Source organism: Pieris rapae, chromosome 7 (assembly GCF_905147795.1).
Source record: "Pieris rapae chromosome 7, ilPieRapa1.1, whole genome shotgun sequence".
Lineage (NCBI taxonomy): Eukaryota > Metazoa > Arthropoda > Insecta > Lepidoptera > Pieridae > Pieris > Pieris rapae.
In genome coordinates this window covers 4,423,048-4,443,264 of record NC_059515.1, presented here as the reverse complement: position 1 = coordinate 4,443,264, position 20,217 = coordinate 4,423,048, and the positions used below count along the sequence as shown (strand labels likewise).

The 20,217-nt window shown below is 32.0% G+C and overlaps 2 protein-coding genes across 2 annotated transcripts in view; one reads left to right on the top strand and one right to left on the bottom strand.

The window, feature by feature from the left end:
- Window positions 1-20,217, top strand: part of LOC110993511 (pikachurin) — an 89,546-nt gene that overhangs the window by 18,078 nt on the left and 51,251 nt on the right. The window lies entirely within an intron of this gene.
- On the bottom strand, window positions 12,857-19,645 carry LOC110993524 (alpha-N-acetylgalactosaminidase). The gene is made up of 9 exons (XM_022259823.2): window positions 19,167-19,645; window positions 18,657-18,831; window positions 17,799-17,973; window positions 16,718-16,815; window positions 15,409-15,570; window positions 14,792-14,986; window positions 13,982-14,146; window positions 13,543-13,615; window positions 12,857-12,924 (listed from the first exon to the last, which is right to left on the bottom strand). Exons 1-9 carry the CDS (start codon window positions 19,322-19,324, stop codon window positions 12,893-12,895), a joined length of 1,233 nt encoding a protein of 410 aa, XP_022115515.2. The 5' UTR covers window positions 19,325-19,645; the 3' UTR covers window positions 12,857-12,892.

Below are 20,217 nucleotides of genomic sequence, written 5' to 3'. Positions count from 1 at the left end.
CAAACTTAAAGCGTAACATATATTTTATTGTATGAGGGATGATTAATATTAAACAAATTAATTAAAAAAATCAATATAATTCAACATTGCAATAATAATGATATAACTTCAGAATGATTCTTTCGAAGTTTCCGTGATCACCACTGTGTGCCTTCACATCTATTATCGAATTATCTAGGCATTCATAATCTAAAATATTAGTTACTTAAATAATATAATTATTATATATTCCATACATGAATGTTAAATATCTATTAATTTCTTTAATCTCGCCTGTAAGCACTACGAAACGTCTCTAATCTCTTTCTAGCTTTAATTCCACTGTAATCTAATCTTTTTAACAATTATAGTCTTATTGTAGTAATGTAAGTAATTTAAAATTCAGTCAACTCTGTCTTTAAATAATTGTTTTATAAAACTTTGCATATTCCATTGCCAGTTCTTGTCTTCCGTTCTACGTCCCTTGATTTGAGAATCAGTGCAGTGATTATTTTATTACATTATATTAAATTTATTGTACTTTGATACTTTATAATTTTGTACTTTTTTCAACAAACTTCTAAGGCAGAAAAAATAATGAAATATCGAAAGAATGAGAAAATATTTTAATAGATGCATAGATGTCACTTTACTTCGCAATTTAGGTAAACCTTTTGTCATATACTCTTGAAATATGCTTATGAACACTTGTATTCAAATGTCGCCAGCTCATTTATTTGCATAAGGAGTGACAAAGACAGAATCCTTTTTAGGGGTGTCGGTACTTCAAAGGGATTTTATGCAATTACTCTTAAATATAATTTGAATGGAGAGATAAAATGATGGTATTATAATTTCATCGTGCTAAGTGTGAAATTGTGTTATTTAATCTCGCCTTTTGTTGCTTTGCTCCGTAGCTGCTTTTACATAACTTTCGTTTTAAAGTTCAATAGTTAACTCATCTCAATGAAACAATCTAACAGTAATTAGTAACAATTGGGTACGATTGGTCTCATGTATTGAAACGGGATTTTGGTTTAAGAAACAACATTTGGTGCAAGTCTGATCTCCGACCTGCTTATACATCTGCCAAATTCAAAGTTTTTGACGTATTTAAAAAAGGTCTACTGATAACTAATGAAATTCCAGGTTGAAATAGTCTAGAATCCAGTTAGAACCTAGAATGAACTGAAACCTCAATAGCTCGTATCTGTACGTTATAAAGTGCTCTCGACGTCGAGATTACCAGTCGAGTTGCATGACGATTTTAGCTGAATGCCTTAATGGACTTTGACGGAAATTACTTTGTTTTATGATACGCGGAAACCATCGTGCCACAGTAGGTTTAAAAACCTTGCAGCAATTTAAAGTTCGATACAATGATTTGTTCGTATTTCAAAACTCGTGGTAGATCTATACGAATAATATAGTTGGTATAAGACATAAATAAATTTTATTTTTCTTTATTACTCAAGATGTCATATGGAACATGGTATAATGGTTGCAGCTACTTACAAACGTTGTGTAAAAGAAAAAACTTGGCCATTAAAAAGAGGGCGGAGAGTTTATTGCCAGTTCTTCTCTTCCGTTCTACGCCCTTGATTTGAGAACTGGCAGTAGTCCGAGATCCCACTGCAGGATTGGTGCGTTCATCGAGTTTTTGTTTAAAACCAAATTTTTTATGTTTATTTATAATTAGGAGAATATATATTTACTAGGTTGCCTATAAAATTTGGCCGCCAATATTTTTAATTAAATTATTTTGAATTGATTTTTGGTAAAAGATTACGTTCATTTAATTTTTAAATAAAATAACGTCTACATGACGGTAATTAATATGAAGATTCTAAAAAATCATGGTTGCCGTTGCGCACATGGCCGCACCTCTTTGCAGCCAAGTGTAAACAGGTATGATTTCGATATATTTATACGTTTATAACGGATATCTATTAATTATATGTCAAATTGAAGCTAATTTTTTTCTTTTAATTTTCATATAAGGGTGCCTAATTATATCTGGCCGCAAATGAGGGTTGCTGGCGGTTAAAGATCATAAATATTTGAGGTAGAGTGAAAGAGAGTTAGCGCGTACGTCATTTGTCAGACAAGGACAGCGGTTGCCGACTGTGCGACGCTTTTAAGCCATTATATGAAAATTAATAGAAAAAAATTAGCTTCAATTTGACATATAATTAATAGATATCCGTTATAAACGTATAAATATATCGAAATCATACCTGTTTACACTTGGCTGCAAAGAGGTGCGGCCATGTGCGAAACGGAAACCATGATTTTTTAGAATCTTCATATTAATTACCGTGATGTAGACGTTATTTTATATAAAAATTAAATGAACGTAATCTTTTACCAAAAATCAATTCAAAATAATTTAATTAAAAATATTGGCGGCCAAATTTTGATAGGCAACCTAGTCAAATCGCGAGGTCGCGCTGGAGCGTTTTTAAAAAAGAATAAAATTTATTTCAATTAATATTTTATTGTACCGGTTACAATGGCAATTCGCTTAAGACTAACTTAATATCTATTATTCGAGAATGGGAGCTAGACAGTCCGTCAGCACTTTTGTAGGAATGCGCATGAGAATACGCGTGGGTGTTTCTCGTTAGAGATTATGAAATATGTCTTGTGACTGTGTAACTCCTCTCTCCTTAGAATCGAGATTATCCTCAGGATTTGGATGATCTCGAAGGTTCCGCTTAGGCTGAAACATAATTTTCTTAATTCTATTTTTAAATGCAAGTAAAATGACACATGTCATGAGTAAAAAGCTTATTACTATATTAATTAACCCAAAGGTCCATTGATTAAATTCACTGTCACTAACACTTGTAGGAACACTATTTTTCACCAAGAGATTTAACAGTTGAACGTCTGCAAGGTCAATTCCATCTAGATTCAGACGCTTGTTTTGTGGCTTAATTTCACTGGAGATTAATGGTAAGTTTACGATTGGAAATCGGGTAAACGTGATGTCGTTTCCCTTGTGTTCGTTTCTTTTCAAGTTGAAGTCTTTAATCTTTACCCAGCAATCATCATCTAGGGTTAACAGGTAGGTGCCCATTAATGGTTCATATGAAACGTCGTTACCACACATTTTGGACATAACGGTTTCTGTTCTAGAGAATATTATCCAATGGTTATGTTGTACTAAATAAATCTTAACATCTTCGATTTGAACGGGTACAGGAAGACATGAAGACGTGTTGGGGGAAAATTTCATCAGTGTAGAGATACATTCGTCCTTCAATACCGGTGTAGTTTCAGCTTCAGGACATAAAAATCGGTTTTCATCTATTTCTTGACATGGTTGTGAGAGCGGCTCGACTTTCAACCCTTTCACTAGGACATAGGGATACTTAGGAAGGATAATGTTAGATATATTATTACTATTACTATGCACAGGTAAAGGCATTAATTTATAATAATTATAAAGTTCATTTTTAATCAAAGGTATGTGCATAATAAATTTTATCTGACTTTGTTTGATATACGCTTCCATTTCAATATTCAGTTCAATTTTTACAATATTTTCAATATTCACTGGAAATACTAAATTATACATAGATTCTATTTCTTTTAAAATGGATAGAAGTTCCTTAGTATCAATGATAGATTGATGTAATATCTTAATCCTAGCAAAAGCGAGAGCTGTTTCAATTTCATTTAACCTTGAGTAAATAGTTTGAAAGTTATGTGTAAAAATATTATAAAAATGAATAATTTCATTGCTCATTTGTAACATTTTAGATTTATTTAACCTGAGGTCTATTTCCTCTAAATTTTCTTTAATTTGAATGAAATTATTCCGTGTTACATTAACAATTTTCGTGACAGTACTCATCATTTCGGCAACTATGGTTATTTTATTACTAATAGCGTCCTGTCTAGTTTTTAATTTATTAATTAAATCTTCATATCTGATGGCGTCTTCATTGTCAAGATTACCAGTTATTGCTTTAATGAATGTACCAATAGGGTTCAATAAACCACGTTTAGATTTTGAAGTCGGAACTAATTGTTTATATTTTTCCACTGTTATATTCATTATGAAAATCGTTTGTGACTGTACTTCTTGGAAATGTAAATTGAATAAACTAGTATCGAAACAACTTTGGACTTGCGTTTTAAGTGTTAAGAAGTTATTTATATTTAGTTCTAAATCGTCGTCAATAGCTTTAAAATCTAAAATCTTAATTACAGTCCATCTGTCGTAAGCTACCACTGCTTGACCTTCTTTGACGGGTAGGAGACCTGGGTTTCTATTAATCTTTTGCAGTTGAAGGGCCTGGCTTTGGATCAGATGTACCAGCAGAAGTAACAACCTGTGAAGGGCGTTTTAAATCTTTAGTGTGTACCTTAGTTTTTCGTTTATGGGTTACCACTGGAACTACGTTTCTATGAATCGGACCCGCTACTCGGGCTTCTTGATAACGAGCCTTATCCTTACTACGTCGCGTGTTAACTCCTTTTATAAACACGGTATCGCCTATATCTATTTCTAATTCTTTTTCACCGCCTTGTTTCTCAATTAAATGCTGTTTTTGCTGTATGATTTTATCAGTTAAATATTGATATAAGAATTTAGTTTTACGAGCGTGTTCCTTAACTAGTTGTTGTGTATACATTTTATTAAAATCTACAGAAAATATATGATTAGACTCGGTATGACCAAATACGACTTCAAAAGGTGTTAAGCCTGTAGTAGAATGGATTGAATGATTATAAGACATAACCGCATAAGTCATTACATCCGCCGCATCAGTTATCTTCCGTTCGTACTTAGCTATTCTATATATTTCAATGATAGTGGAATGAAATCTTTCGACTATCCCCATCGAGTTGGGATTGTGTGGAGTACTAATGTGAAGATTGATTTTGTAAAATGACAGAAGATCTCTCAATAATGCATTATTAAACTCGGCTCCGGGATCACAACTAATTCGTCCAGGTACGCCGTATAAAGAAAAGTATTTTATTAGAGCTCTAACTACTTCGGGAGTTGAACGTGAACTTATTAAGAATGCTTGTCCTAGTTTACTAAAAGCATCAACTATAGTGAGGTAATATTGTCCTTCTATTGAAAATGTATCTATGAATAACTCCTGAAATGGTCTATCTTGTGTCTGTGTCAATTGTAATTCGGGTTTTAGAGGTCTTCTATCGTATTTCATCTTTTTACAAGTTTCACAAGCGTTAATTACACTCGCAACGGTCTGTTCCATGTTGTTCCAGAAATAAGTTCTTTACACTTTTCAAATGCTTCTATGTATTCAGGCTTTGTTATATCTATTTTATTTTTCTTTTTCAAACAAGATGTTAACGGCTGAGTTATTTTAGAAAAGTCTCTGATGAACTTTCGATAGTAACCTATGAGACCTAAGAAACTTTTTATTTCAGTTGTTGTACGTGGAATCGGGAATTCTAATACTGCTTTTATTTTATCATTATTTGGCATAAGGCCTTCTTTAGATATGGTGTGTCCTAAATATAAAACCTCTTTTCTAAGAAATTCACTTTTGTCTAATGTAACCTTTAAATTAGTTTCGCGTAAACGTTCAAAAATTCTTTTAAGTTTCTCTCTATGTTCTTGTAAACTAGCGGAGTATACAATAATGTCATCTAAGTATACCATGCAGTGTAATCCTTGTAAACCGCGTAAAACGTTATCCATTGCTCTTTGAAACGTTGCTGGTGCTGTTTTTAAGCCAAACGGCATTCTTTTGAATTCATAATGACCTGATTGTGTAGTAAACGCTGTTTTGTGCTGATCTTCCTTCTCAACTTCGATTTGATGATAGCCACTTGCTAAATCAAGTGTCGTAAAGTACTGTGATTTACCTAATTTGTCAAAAAGTTCCGATATGTTAGGCAAAGGATATTTGTCGTCGATTGTAATTTCGTTCAAACGTCTATAATCGATAACCATTCTATATTTTGGTTCGCCGGAGGCATCTAGTTTTTTTGGTACCAAATGAACCGGAGCACTATAAGGAGAAAACGAATTTTGTATGACATTATCTTCCAAGAGTTTATTTACCTGTTTTTCTATCTCTTGGTTTTGAGAAGTAGGGTGTCTATAAGGTCTTATATAAATAGGATCTTCGTTAACTGTTCTAATTTTGTGTTTTACCTGGTTTGTGAATGATAAAGGAATTTTTTCTGAATAAAATATATCACGGAACTCATAACATAGTTTAGAGATTATATCACGTTCCTCACTATTCATATGATCTAAACGAAGCTTGGACAAATTTTCTTTTAAAATATTGTCATTTGTTAAAGTTTCATTAATAAAATAATTTTTACAAATTTCATTTCTTTTAAAAACTGAGACTTGAATAGGTTCTTTAAATGTTATTTTAAATGGTTTCTCGGTTACATTTTGTATTACGGTGGTAGCAAAGAAGTTATCACATGTAACGATAGCATTTGGCATACGAACTCCATTACCGAAATCTACTTGATCTACTATGGCATCTCCATTCTGCAGGTTAGTAGGGATTTTAATTTTTGATTCTGTTCTGGATTCAATTACAACTTCGTACGGAGGACTATATAATATAGGTATGGCAGAACCAGTTGTATATAGTATTTGATTTTTCATGTCAATGCTAGCTTCTAATTCTTTCAATAAATCTGAGCCAATTAAACCATCATATCTAGCATCTACATCGTATACATAAAATTTATGCATTAAAGGACTATTGAAAATATACGGTAAAGGGATATATACTACTTCATTATGTGTACTTTGAGCATGAGTACTAACGACTGTAAATGGTTCATAGCTTTTATATTCGTTAAAAAATTCGTTTACTTTAGAAGGGCTAATGAACGAGCGACTACTACCAGTATCAATTAGGAATTTGAAATTTAACTCTGTAATTAATATGTGTGGTAGCTTTAGAATGCTATCACAATAATTTAAATTTATTACTTCGGATTGTCCGGATTTGAGGCTTTTTCTTGAAAATTTACTTGTTCTGATTGTACTTCTTCATTATTTATCGAACAGTCTTGATTTTCTACCGAATTAAAATTTTGATACACGTCTGTTTCGTCTGGTTCATAATAATTATCATAATGGTTAGAATCGTAGCAATAGTATGGCTCATAATCATTTTCTGAGTCAATCATATTTTGCCTTATTGGCGCGGTCCGCATTGACACGTCTGTATTACCCGGTTGTGGGTTCGGTTTTTGGTATGGTATACCGAACCTAGGACCCTGCGGTGGCTGGTACCCAAATTTATAATTCTGTTGGGGTAAACCGAATCTACTGTTATGTTGCGGGGGAATCCCGAATTTAAAATTGTTGTTCTGTGGTATTCCGAATTTAAAATTGGTGTTCTGTGGTATTCCGAATTTAAAATTGGTGTTCTGTGGTATTCCAAATTTGAAATTGTTTTGAGGTGGTATTCCAGATTTAAAATTATTTTGCATGGGCATTCCCGACTTAATGTTATTTTGTGAAGGCATACCGAATTTTATATTATTTTGAGGGGGCATTCCGTATCTAAAATTGTTTTGTACAGGCACATTCGATGTTAAATTATTTTGTTGAGAGATTAAAGGTTTCAAATTATTTTGTTGAGGGGGTGAATTATTCTTCCAAGATTTATTTTTAATTGAATATTGGTATTGGAAGTTAACCTCTTCGGTAACGACGCTTAAAGCACTTTCTAAATTAGTGCAGCCCTTTAGGCGAACTATACGTAAGAGGTCTTCCGTTAAATTATAAAGAAATACGTTAAGAGCCGTATTATTATAAATTATTAATTTAGCTGCTTTTAATCCCTCATCTGTTACTCTGTTAACCTTTGAGATTAAAGAACTTTTTACGCTTTGAATTCTCTGACAAAACTCTATATAGGACTCTCCTGACTTAATTTTTAACGATTCCAATTCTATAGCAATGCATTCCTCGGAACGCGGGTCGCCGAAATGCTGGGTCAATATGTCTTTGAAATGATCCCATGATGTGATGTTCTGATTTTCACTTAATAGAGTTGCCGCTTTGCCCACTAAGCGACTAGTTATTGCATGAAATAAGTATAAATTTTGGGCAGCATTACCTTCGACTCTAAATTCTTTAATTACATATTCACTTTTTGCAATAAATAAATTTAATAAGTTTTCAGTCCCATCATATTTAGGAATCAAGGACAAAACCTCCCTTGGTACTAACTTAAATGTTTCCATTGACATTTTTAATATTTAATTTTATTTTATGTTTATATAAGTATACAATTATACAATAAAATATCAGTGATACTTCTTTAAATTATTTATATAATTCTGAATTTTCGATAAATCCGTTCTTATTAATTATATAAATTTTATTTATCTATATTTAATCTATATTATACTGCCTATTCTTGTGCAATATAATTTTAAAACTATGGTACTTAATCTAATTACACTCTGAATTCAATTTTATTCGTATATTGGTTACGCACAAAATCAGATAATGTAATAATATATATATGTGGAATAAAATGAAATTTTTAGCGGGAAGTGAAAAGGTTTACTCACCGCCAGCCCAATTTCATTCTTCCTGAGTCACGAATCACGCACTGCACCGACACTTTTAATGCTCTTCTATTGACTTATTTATTTGTTCGCGGATTTTCACTCTGCTATTAGACAGTCCACGGTATTTTAAGAACTATGAAAATCTATTTAGGTATTTTCACTTAATTCGATACTCGCGGGGTGTGAAAATCCTACCGGCTGCGCCAGTCAAATCGCGAGGTCGCGCTGGAGCGTTTTTAAAAAAGAATAAAATTTATTTCAATTAATATTTTATTGTACCGGTTACAATGGCAATTCGCTTAAGACTAACTTAATATCTATTATTCGAGAATGGGAGCTAGACAGTCCGTCAGCACTTTTGTAGGAATGCGCATGAGAATACGCGTGGGTGTTTCTCGTTAGAGATTATGAAATATGTCTTGTGACTGTGTAACTACCTAGTAAATATATATTCTCCTAATTATAAATAAACATAAAAAAATTGGTTTTAAACAAAAACTCGATGAACGCACCAATCCTGCAGTGGGATCTCGGACAGTAAATGTAAAATTAGAAGCATTTAATGTATATTTCTTTTTTTGACGTACATATACACACACACACAATGACAATTATTTAGATGCATTATTATTGTAAAATATCATGTATTAAGTTTTTGTGACAAATAAATAAATATTATTATTATGTTAACTACATGAAAAAATGATTTTTGAATTTGAATTTTTAAGTTTGTAGTTCAAGATGGCTCCGTATCTTAGTGGTTAATGTGCCTATTAAATATTTGTGTCTACTTACCTGAAATACACGCGTCCCATCCCTTACAATTATCTTTAAGGAAATGTCGAATTAAAATGATATAATACAGAACTTTCAATTTACAATTCTATGCTTTATTAATAAAAGCGTCAAATATTTATCAAACAAGACACGCAGAGTACGTGATCTGTATCAGCAGAGTTAATATATCTCCATAATAAGAATTCATATGAGACATGTCAACTGACAACAATATTTGAACAAGTTCCCGACCAACTAGAGTTATACGTGAGTTGACTAGGGCTTATGTGCAGATGCGTATTATACGATTTTGTGAGGCCCTGGCATCTTTATTAAGAAACTTAACTTATTTATTAATTTATTTATTTATTGTATAAATAATCTTAAATAGAAGAAGTTGGTGTGGTGGAAACACAAACTGGACACAGTTTTTCTGTCCACCAGGACGTCGAAAATATTTAGTTAATTAAGTTATATACATACTAAGGCCAGTGACATAATATACAACAAAACACCTGTATACTTAACTTACAATATTAATATTCAGATCGATAGCGTTCTTTGTAGGCTGATTAACTGAAGCATTCGTTATAAAACGTAGAATAATTCAAATTAAGAATACATTTATTTACTAAATACACAGAGTAAATACAAGACAAGGTTGGGAAGGTGGAAATTATTTACCATTTCCAAAACAGGCGCAATTTAGGGCAGCTTTATGAGATGTATACAGGAAAACCGAATGTATAAAGGAAAAGAGTACGTGATTGATTGGTTTTCGTGGCCTTTGAAACAAATGAAATTAATCAAACAGACAAAATTCAGTAAAGAAAATCTGAGTTCCAATCTTGATCAGATACAGCCTAGACTTGGAGTATTAAATTCGTCTCTGTTAATATAAGCAAGGTAAGTGAGGAAACAAAATTCAAGCGAGAGATTACACTTGTAAAATCTCAATTTCGGAGTTGTAGGCGTATTAAGGAAAATTGTGCGAATATAATTTCGCTGAAAAATATTCGTATATGTTGAATGGAGTTTTGTTTTTTTTGTTGATTACCGTAAACCGTTTATGAACGGTAATAAAATAGCTGCATAATTTGAAAATGTGACTAATAGAATAATGTTACCAGTGTTAAAAATATATCTTGTGTTGCTATCAAAATAGTCATATCTGGATAACATTTATCTCCACAAAAACTATTAATTAATCTTAGAATAATATCTTATTTTTATGCACAAATGGCGTTAGAACCTTGTAGGACGAAGAAGAAAAACAACATAAAATAAAAATAATATGTTTCATATGAAAGTATTAGGTTGCGTCCACATTTGGAAAATATCCGCGAATGTGCAGGTTACGTTTGCGCGCTGCGCGCGTGCATTTGCGCTAAAGAGGCGCACCAAACCATTGCCGTGCATGCACGCGCGTAGCTCGCAAACGGCTTTCGACTCGGCTACATTGAGTGTGCGACCAACCAGGCTCCAGAAGATAAACCACTCCTTATATGGAAATTGTATTCGTTTTTACAACAAACTCCCAAGCGAAATTAGAGAACTGTCACTAAATAAATTCAAAGCCCTTGATAAAAGTAAATTAATTAATAAAGCCTTTTATAAATGTGACGAATACCTAAATGATCCTAATCCTTGGGATTGATTTGCTCCAGTTCAAACAATTTGTATTAAAAACTTGGCGATTGAAAAGAGTGGCGGAAAGTTTCTTGCCAGTTCTTCTTACCCGCTCTACGCCCTTGACTTGCGAACTAGTGGTAAATGTAAATTTACGATTAATTTAATTTGTTTTCTTGACGTTCATAAGTGTACATGTTTACCTAAATGAATAAAGATATTATGACTATGACTATGACTACACACCCTTTTTATATTACAAAAAATCGAAATAATAAAAAAAAATCCAAATTGATCGGGACCTGCAACGGATTGAACATTTTTGATAATTCCAGATGATTTAAACGTTATCCTTTATGTAATAACGACATATTAAGTTAATAGCAAAGCTGTAAATCAACTAAGCCCTAACAACGTTGCTGTCAGCCGCAGTGCGCCCTTTGACAACGCCTTTGAGATAAGATCTGAATGCACACCCATGGTAACAGGGGTTTTTAAAGGGCCAACTTGGGACGTGAACAATTAACGAACAAGGAAGATTGTGATTATGAGATATATATAGGTTCGGCTTATGATTCGAAGATATTATTACCTTGTAATTTTAAAATAATAAGCATTGTTGTAGTTTATTATGAAAAGTTTTTTTTAACTACAAGTTTTTAAACAGTTGAAACCTGCTACTGTCGTTCGCAAGTATTTGTTGTAAAGATTGGGACAATTAAAGGCGAGTGCTTAGTTACAAGGAATGCCTATTATACATTGCAGTATTACAGTAGCCTTCTGAATTAGCAAAAATATATAGATTATTTAGTGTGTATAGTATGGGTCCACTGAAAATCATTTTGCTGACAACTTAAAATGTGTATGGCCCATTTTTGTTTAAGTTGTTTGTGTTTTTGTATTTATTTTTGTGTAAGCAAAACATTAAACAATTTGATAGTTATGTTTCCTTAAAACTGGTATTAACTCACATAAATAGTATTTTTGTTAAATATTTTAGTAGCCATCTACAACCGCAAACAAAGGCTCGATAATAATCATTCAGTTTTAGTGGGTTTTTGGATTAAGATGAATAGAATGCAATATATCACAGTTTAAGCTTGCATGCGACACTAGGCTGTTTCGTATAATTTAAAACAAGTAATACTTGGCACTGAATGTTTTCAGAATATAATTTTAAGATTAGAGCGCTGCCAAGACTCTTGGCGCTTCATCGGGAGCCAAATTTCCTACCACTTATTATAACGACCAATAAAACTTATCGAAATCTACTTGAACCTTCAAATTTGGAAGTTTCGAAATGAAGCGAGTATTTTCCTCTTACAAAAAAATAAAAAATAAAGAACGATCGAATGATTTCGACCGGTTTCTAGATGTTTATGACTCAAAACGCTTCGCCAGTGACGACATTGAAAATCAGTACGAGACCATCAACGCCAAGTGTCAATTGTTATCTGTCAAATATTTGGGAGCTGCGCCTAAGTTAATAAGTCCAACAAGTTGTTGAGTATCGCGCACGTTTCGAGACGTAAATACTAACCCTGTTATTCACAAAAATCAGTGTAATGGCAGCCTTTTAACAGAAGTACTCTGTCGTCTCTTACTGTCAAATCGTATTCACGATGTGATGAAAAGAGATGTTGCCCGTGGAATTTATTTAGTATTTATTGTCTACAATTTGTGGGGTTTACCATTGATATTCAAAATAGAACTTACAGAATGTAAGAGATCATTTTGCCCACATTTGGGTAGTAATAGGTGCTTAGTTGTTAGAACATTAAGTCGTTCTTAAGAAAATTTTCAATTCAATATTGCGCTATTTGTATAACCTACAGTTTAATTACGAATGCAAATAGTGGTTATTATTTCTTTCTTTTATATATTTTTCTTAGGATATAATAATGAAACAAACATCGTTTTATATAATTTATCAGGTTATATTGGTAGTCAATTATAAAGGAAATAGCGTATATAGGATGACATCTGAAATAAATATAAAGGTGGGTTAGTGGATAAGCATAAGGGCAGTTTTGTATCAGCCTTTCGAAAAAGGCTTTAAGATAATTGTAATTTCAATATTATAAACTAAATTTTTATAAATAATATTTTTTATAGAAAATTATAAAAAAAAATTTCAAAAGAATCCACAAATGCTCAGAAATAATGCCACTTCGCATTTCTTTTTTTTTCTTTTCTTATATTCTATTACATGAAATATATTTATTTTTACTTTTCAATTAAAAATAAATATATTTTATGTCTAGTCATAAATATGAATGAAATTTAACATGTCAAATACTTGACGTATGTCCGTCAAAAGACTGGTAACGCCATCTTGTCGAGAGAAGTATTTTGGCGGAGTCTTGAAATTGTGAATATTTAATTTGAATGTACAAAGCCAATACTTCGAGAATTACAAATAACAATTTGTGTAGGTCCTATAAGTATCTGAAATTGATTTTTTCCCTCAAATAATCCTTTCAAAAAGCCCATTATGAAATAAATCCTGGTGGAATAGTCCTAAGTTTTTTAACTAAAACTAAGATTTTTTATAGGTACATATATTTTACGCAGACGCATTTATAAAAAAATATATTTTACCTTCTGATGGCACGGTAACGGAGATTGAGTCATTTAACGTCACATTTATTATAAATTTTTTCGTGAATACATCCTGAAAATAATTAAATTAAAATGTAACAAAGGTGAATGTTTGTGCATTTAATTTAAGGCTTAACTAATTTTGATTCGTTTTGATAGGTCTCAGTAGAACCCTAATCAAAAATTATAATAGTAAAATTCTTGCCTGAAGTTTATTACTGCCCGTGGGACGCGGGAAAAATATTTATGCGTGTTTTATAAGTATATTTTTTTCAAAGCAACCGTTAATAATATAACATTTGTTAAACTCGATTGTAAAATTATGCCATAAGCAGTTGCTACAAATTAAGCAATATTTCCACGGGAGTCAAATTCAAGATGTGCCACTGAGCTAGAGGGTACAAATAAAGCAAAAACAGCTAAGCTATAAAAATATTACCATAACTGTATATTCTTCCGTCGAATTAAGTCCATACAACCCCGGTATGAAAGAGACAGAAGACGATTTATCCTCCAAATTGACTAGTGCGAAAGAGACGGAATGATACCGATTACCCTTTCGCGGTAAATGAGGCTTCATCCAGAGTGTTATTGAATTATTTAACTGAAAGTACGAAATAATATGTTATGCTAAACCAAAATGTGTCTTATGTATTAAAAAATTATCAGTCTAATTATACATATATAGCTTTATTGAGATTTTTTTTCCCACTTGTATCATTATATACTACATTATAATATAGGACTATATATTGAAGATCTTAACTAGGTATCGATAAAATCTTTATATATTATTTTCGTCTATATAAAAGCGATGAATTCAAAACCTATCGAACGGTTTTTGTACGGTTCACAATAGAAAATTCTGGAGGATTAATTCATTTAATTTCCTGATATAAACGATTATAATGGAAGGGACAGAAAAATTACGCGCGGCAAATCCTTTTCGATATAATAGGAAAGATATATCGGTATAATTATCTAACGATATCATGCTTTTGTATTGTATTCAAATATAGGCTATTAAAGAAATTCAAAATCAAAAATATCTTTATTTAAAATTAAATTAATTGTTAATTTGCATTTACTACCAGTTCGCAAGTCAAGGGCGTAGAAGAAGGACTGGCAAGAAACATCCCGCCATGCTTTTCAATCGCCAAGTTTTTAATACAAATTGTTTGAGCTGGAGCAAATCAATCCCAAGGATTAGAATCATTCGCAGACGGATAGTTAATATGTGAAGGATTACCTCAAAGGGCGTCGCCATAATGCCCAAAGGATCCTGAGCAATAGCCAACAATTCCAAATTCAATAATAATTCCCTTTCGTACTCAGTTATTTTCTCCATATCACAGCTTAGTAGAAGTGGCGAAGACATCATTGCGTATACTGCTATATGGACACGACTTTGACTCTCTGTTAGGGAGTCTGTACCAAATATTAACTAAAAGATTATGACTGATTTAATTGTGACCGCTTGGTCACTTGATTTGATTAATTCAATACAGGGTTTGAGTCTTGGCGTAACACCAATGTAACCGACAGGGGATGTGGCCTAATCTGGGTTACGGTTTTCTTACTAGGTTTGCCTGGAAGAGATCGCTTATTAGCGATAAGGCCGCCCGTTGCATCCCTTGTAAGTGATTCTTTTATGAAAATGGTTGGCTACACTTGATATTCGTTTTGTAACGACATCTATCAAATAGGATTTGAAAAAATATATAGTCTATTCTAGAACGTCAATGAAACTTGAATGGAGTTTCAAAAGCCATCAAAACATTTTTTGCTTTGCATAATGAACTACACTCAAGATCGTACTTAGATCTTATTTAAAATAGACACCACAAATTCGTTGACATAACTCACCATGTCCATATCATTCCAATGTCCTGGTCCGTGGTAAGGACTTAATTGATTGTAGGAAGACTGGTAATGCCTTATAATGTCTTTGATAGAATCCCATGATGTCACCACATCGTGATAGTTCCGCCACATGTTGCAGTGGTGAGATATTGTTGCGTAATCTGGCTTTTTTGTTAGATGAATTTACATTAAATTAAGTTGTTAAATGCATAGAACTAGTATTAGTGGCCAAGTTATGTAGCGGTACCAATGCGTAGATTAACAGTCGAGCCAGTCTCTTTTTATAAATGAGACGTGTCACACTATTATTCCAATTCTAGAACGTTATAATATTGTTTAAAAGGCCGAGAAAACATAAGAATATATTTGGCTTTGCTGCCTACGTAATATTTTTGTATCTTATAATGAAGTAATCTAATATGTAATGTTACCTGTTTTTTATATGTATGTTTTTGTATACGGTGTCGAAGTGTAAATAAATAAATAAATATGTCAAAGCTTAAGAATTTATCTCGAAGATCTTAATAAATGAGGACACATTTCAGAATACTTTAGCCTCATCAAACTAGAAATATTTCTCAGCTTCTCATAAAGTATTACGCATATATTATGTAAATATATTCGGGCATTTGCCAGATACTATATATTTACCAATAAAGGAAGATTAAAAGGATATATTTTCGCTTAAATATATTGTGATAAATACAGTATTGTATGTATGAGTATGGCAAAATGTGAAACCGTAAAGTTTGCGGCGAATATGTGTATGAAAAATCACCTAAAAGCAAAAAAATAATAATTTTGCTCGTACCTTTGACGTTACAATATACTGGTATAGAATTTGTCTATATCATGTTACTGCTTTTAGTTTTTTTACAATATTCTTTTGTTTTCCCTAGTTAATTGAGATCGGCACAAATGTTTTTGTTTCACTTTCCTACTATTTAATCGTATTTTCTCACATTGAATCACGCACATATACTTTTGGGTCTCTAAAGCCAAAGCTTATTTTTCATATATGTTAGACAGGTAAAAAGAAACGGCTGTTCACTCCGTGTGCATTGAATTGGAATTCAAAATCGTTTCACCAGACATCGAACCCAAAACCTGCGGATGTCAGGCGCGTGCGCCCATTAACTAGCCATTGTGCGGCCTGCAGACTCTCATAGCAGTTCCAGAAATATAATTTGTTACCCAAAAGTTATTTTTATAGTTTATATGTATGTAAGTTGTTTATGTATATCAATTTAATGATTTAGGTTTTGAAAGTTTCGTTTTGTTAAGTTGTATATACGATAGTATAATTACTTACAGTTTTCTTATGTATAAATTCGATATAATAAGGCCAACTACAAGAATATACCATTGGACGGCCTGTATTATTCAAATGCTGACCAAACCTTATGTATGCTGAAATACACAAAAGGAAATAGACTAAATAATTATTATTCTAAATATTTTGGTAGTAGATTAATGTCATTTTATGACAATACTGGTGACGTCATGACTTTGTAGCAATCAAAAATGGATTAATGCTGATATTTCACATATTGAGTGAGATCCTATAATACTGGATGCCAGATGGACTCTTTAAATACATACACAATGAACTCTTTGTTATGCCAAAGAAGCCTGTTAATCATATGAGCTAAAACTTCAAACTTTATAAGTTTGTATAAACCTATACATATATCCTTCACCTTACAAATAATCAATATTAGTTTTTTTTTATCTAAGAGGAGTGGCTGATCCTACTGATCAGATGATAGACTGTGGGCTTTGTATTGCTAATGAAAATTTTGGGGCTCAACAATTTCAGTTTCCTAGTTAGTAGAAGGAAATTACCTATATAATATAGCATCAAGAATTTACAATCATCAATTATTGCAGGTTGGATTTGACAAGAGTTTGAAAAAAATTGGTTACCTAAAACAGCATATAACCTATATAAAGTTATTACCCCTTTTTTTTATTGAGGGGAATGCATTTCCGCACAGAGCGTGGGACTCACTCTATAAGCCATACCCACTAAACCCCAACCACCAATCACGTCACTGTTCGGGTAACCTGGGGTCGCGTAAGCATTCTACTAAGAGACCCCGTGACTGGCTGTTTCAGCAACCATCTTTCATTACATTGAAATCGCCTTAGAAGTCTTTACAGTAGGGTTGCAATTTCTTGCACCTAACATGTGATTCGCCGCCATAAAGTTATTACCCCTGAGTTCAGTATGAAAATATGTAATTTCTTTTATGAAATTATTAATTATAATTTTATTTGTTAAACTAAACTAAATCACTCCATGGCGACTCACTATGAGCAGATTATGTACATTAGTTATTGATCCAACCTGTAACTATATACCAATACCAACATGCCATTGATATACAGACCTGTATTCAAATAGGCTTCTCCAACAAAAAATCCGTCTACCTTAATATAGTCCACACCCCATTCCGCAAACATCTTTGCGTCCTCAATGAAATGTCCCTTACTACCAGGATAATGCATGCATGTTATATCTGCTATGTTTGTATAGATACCAAATTTAAGACCTCTTGCATGAATCTGCAATGGACACTTTAAATAAGGTTTCATATTTCTGCAACCAACAAAGTATGGCTTTCAGTAAATGGTGGAAGACTTTTTTTGGAGAGTAATAAGCTGTAACTTTTAAACAAATTAAAATAATTATAAATACTCAGACTTATATATTTGTATCATTTGCAGGTATGCATAGGTAGTTTCAGTCTGTATAATATACAAAAATCTTTATTCACATTTCTTTTTAAACTGTGAGTCCATAAAAGTAATTCAAGCTTAATTTAAAGGATTTATCCTATTATTATCTTACTTAATACTTTTATACTAGTACTAGCATAAAAGTATTAAGTAAGTAACTCTGTGTTATTGATTAACCAGAATTGTTAATATGTGTGCTTCTTTGAATTACCTGTAAATGATATTTAGAACCAAATTTTCTATTAATTATTAAACAAGTTGTTTTTAAATTACACAGTTAAATAAAAAATGTTTATTTACTTAAAATGGTTTATTCATGTTCAAGTTTTACATAAAATTAGTATGTCAGTCTTAATCAGCAGGTACTTTAGTTACAAAAAGGTAAGAATATGGCAGCTATCAGTATTATTTTCACTTAGATTAGTTTACACAAAGAATAGAACCAAATCATCTATGGACATCATAATAATAAAAATATATACTACACAAAAATAAAATGACATACTAACATATTCAGCAATAGCCTCCATTCCTTTAGGGAATCTTTTTCTATCGGGGACTAATCTTCCATTGACACTCCTTCGCTTCTCAGACCAACAGTCATCTATGACAATGTATTCATAGCCAGCCTCCTGATAACCTCTGTTGTAGAACATATCTGCTACAGAGAGAAGTAGTTTTTCACTGAAAAAGAAAAAGATAGGTTATTTTATGTATTTTATTAAAAAGTTCAAAAAGTTAAGCGACAGCAAAAAGTAAATGAACAGAGTTAAACTTTATAATAAGAAGGACTCAAATTGTTTCAACTTTTAGTAAAATGTGTCTTTGTCTAATAACAAAAATTTCAAACATTTACTATCAATAAATGTAGCTTTTACTTAACATTAAATGGCAACATAAATAAATAACCTAAGCCATACAGTCAATAATATTGCATTTTAACAAAGTACAAAATTTTAACAACACATTTGAAATCAAAAAACCACAAACAAACAGGAAATAACAAAGCCGGTACTTGCTTTAGACATTTTCGTGGATATTTTTCGCAGTCAACACTACACAGGTAGTACCCCCAAGACATCCACCCCATGGGGGGCTTACGCGCCACTCCATTATTCAAAAGAGATGCTTTACCAAATAAAAGAAAAAGGATAAGCAAAGATTCTAATTTACACATTTTAATCTCAACTGCCGAGTAGGCTTCCCTATTACTCTTTAGGTATTGATTCACAAAGGTAATTTTAAATCAATTGTAAGCTAAGGCGGTAACATAACAAAAGTCACAAAATACAAATAAACTTTTATAATATCATATGTTTACACAGAAAGATATCATTTATTAAGACCTCTAAATTCAATGTATAGTGTTTACTGTTTACACTGTACACATATGTAATATATAACATAACCGTTATTCCGCATTCGTAACAAACGTCAACTGATAACCATAGAATAAAAATACTACACGGGCTTAAACAGATAAAACCAGAAGACTTCGCCACAGATGATAACTAACGTTCTTAAGAGAATAGAGTTTATCAGAGTTCAATATTATACTTATTCTTTTAGGTTCAGACAATTTAAGCTAAGGCATTTAAAGACGAACTTGGGCTTAGTTTATGCCGAGTGGTGGTAATCAGCGACTTTAGTGAGACTAATCTGGTACCGCTACGGACAATCAAGTAATTAAAAATGCAGCTACGAATTAATGATGTAACACATTCCACAAATTAAACCTTAAAATACTTCACTACGTACTAATTTTGCACTTCCATTAATTATCTCATTGATACAAAATACAATTAAAATTAGTAACTTAATTTTTTATGTATAGTCTTAACTTCCGACGTTCCATAGGTTGTACAAATATTCAAACTTCGAAAAGTTTAAACTAAAAAGTAAACTCCAAGATATTTCACTACGTCGTGTGTAAAGATATTTTATTACTCATTATAGGTATTTTAAAGAAAAATTACTATCACCCCATTACTGTCAAATAGTTCCGTGTAGAAGCCAGCAAATTTCTGTTACAGGGAAACTGTAAAACTCCATAGTAAATCATAAAACCTT

Coding starts and splice junctions, on each gene's coding strand:
- LOC110993524 (XM_022259823.2), bottom strand. CDS start 19,324: ATGTGTAAATTAGAATCTTTGCTTATCCTTTTTCTTTTATTTGGTAAA. Junction 14,147..14,791: donor TTATGGCGACGCCCTTTGAG/GTAATCCTTCAC, acceptor TCGTACTTTCAG/TTAAATAATTCAATAACACT. Junction 13,616..13,981: donor CGGAAGAATATACAGTTATG/GTAATATTTTTA, acceptor AATTATTTTCAG/GATGTATTCACGAAAAAATT.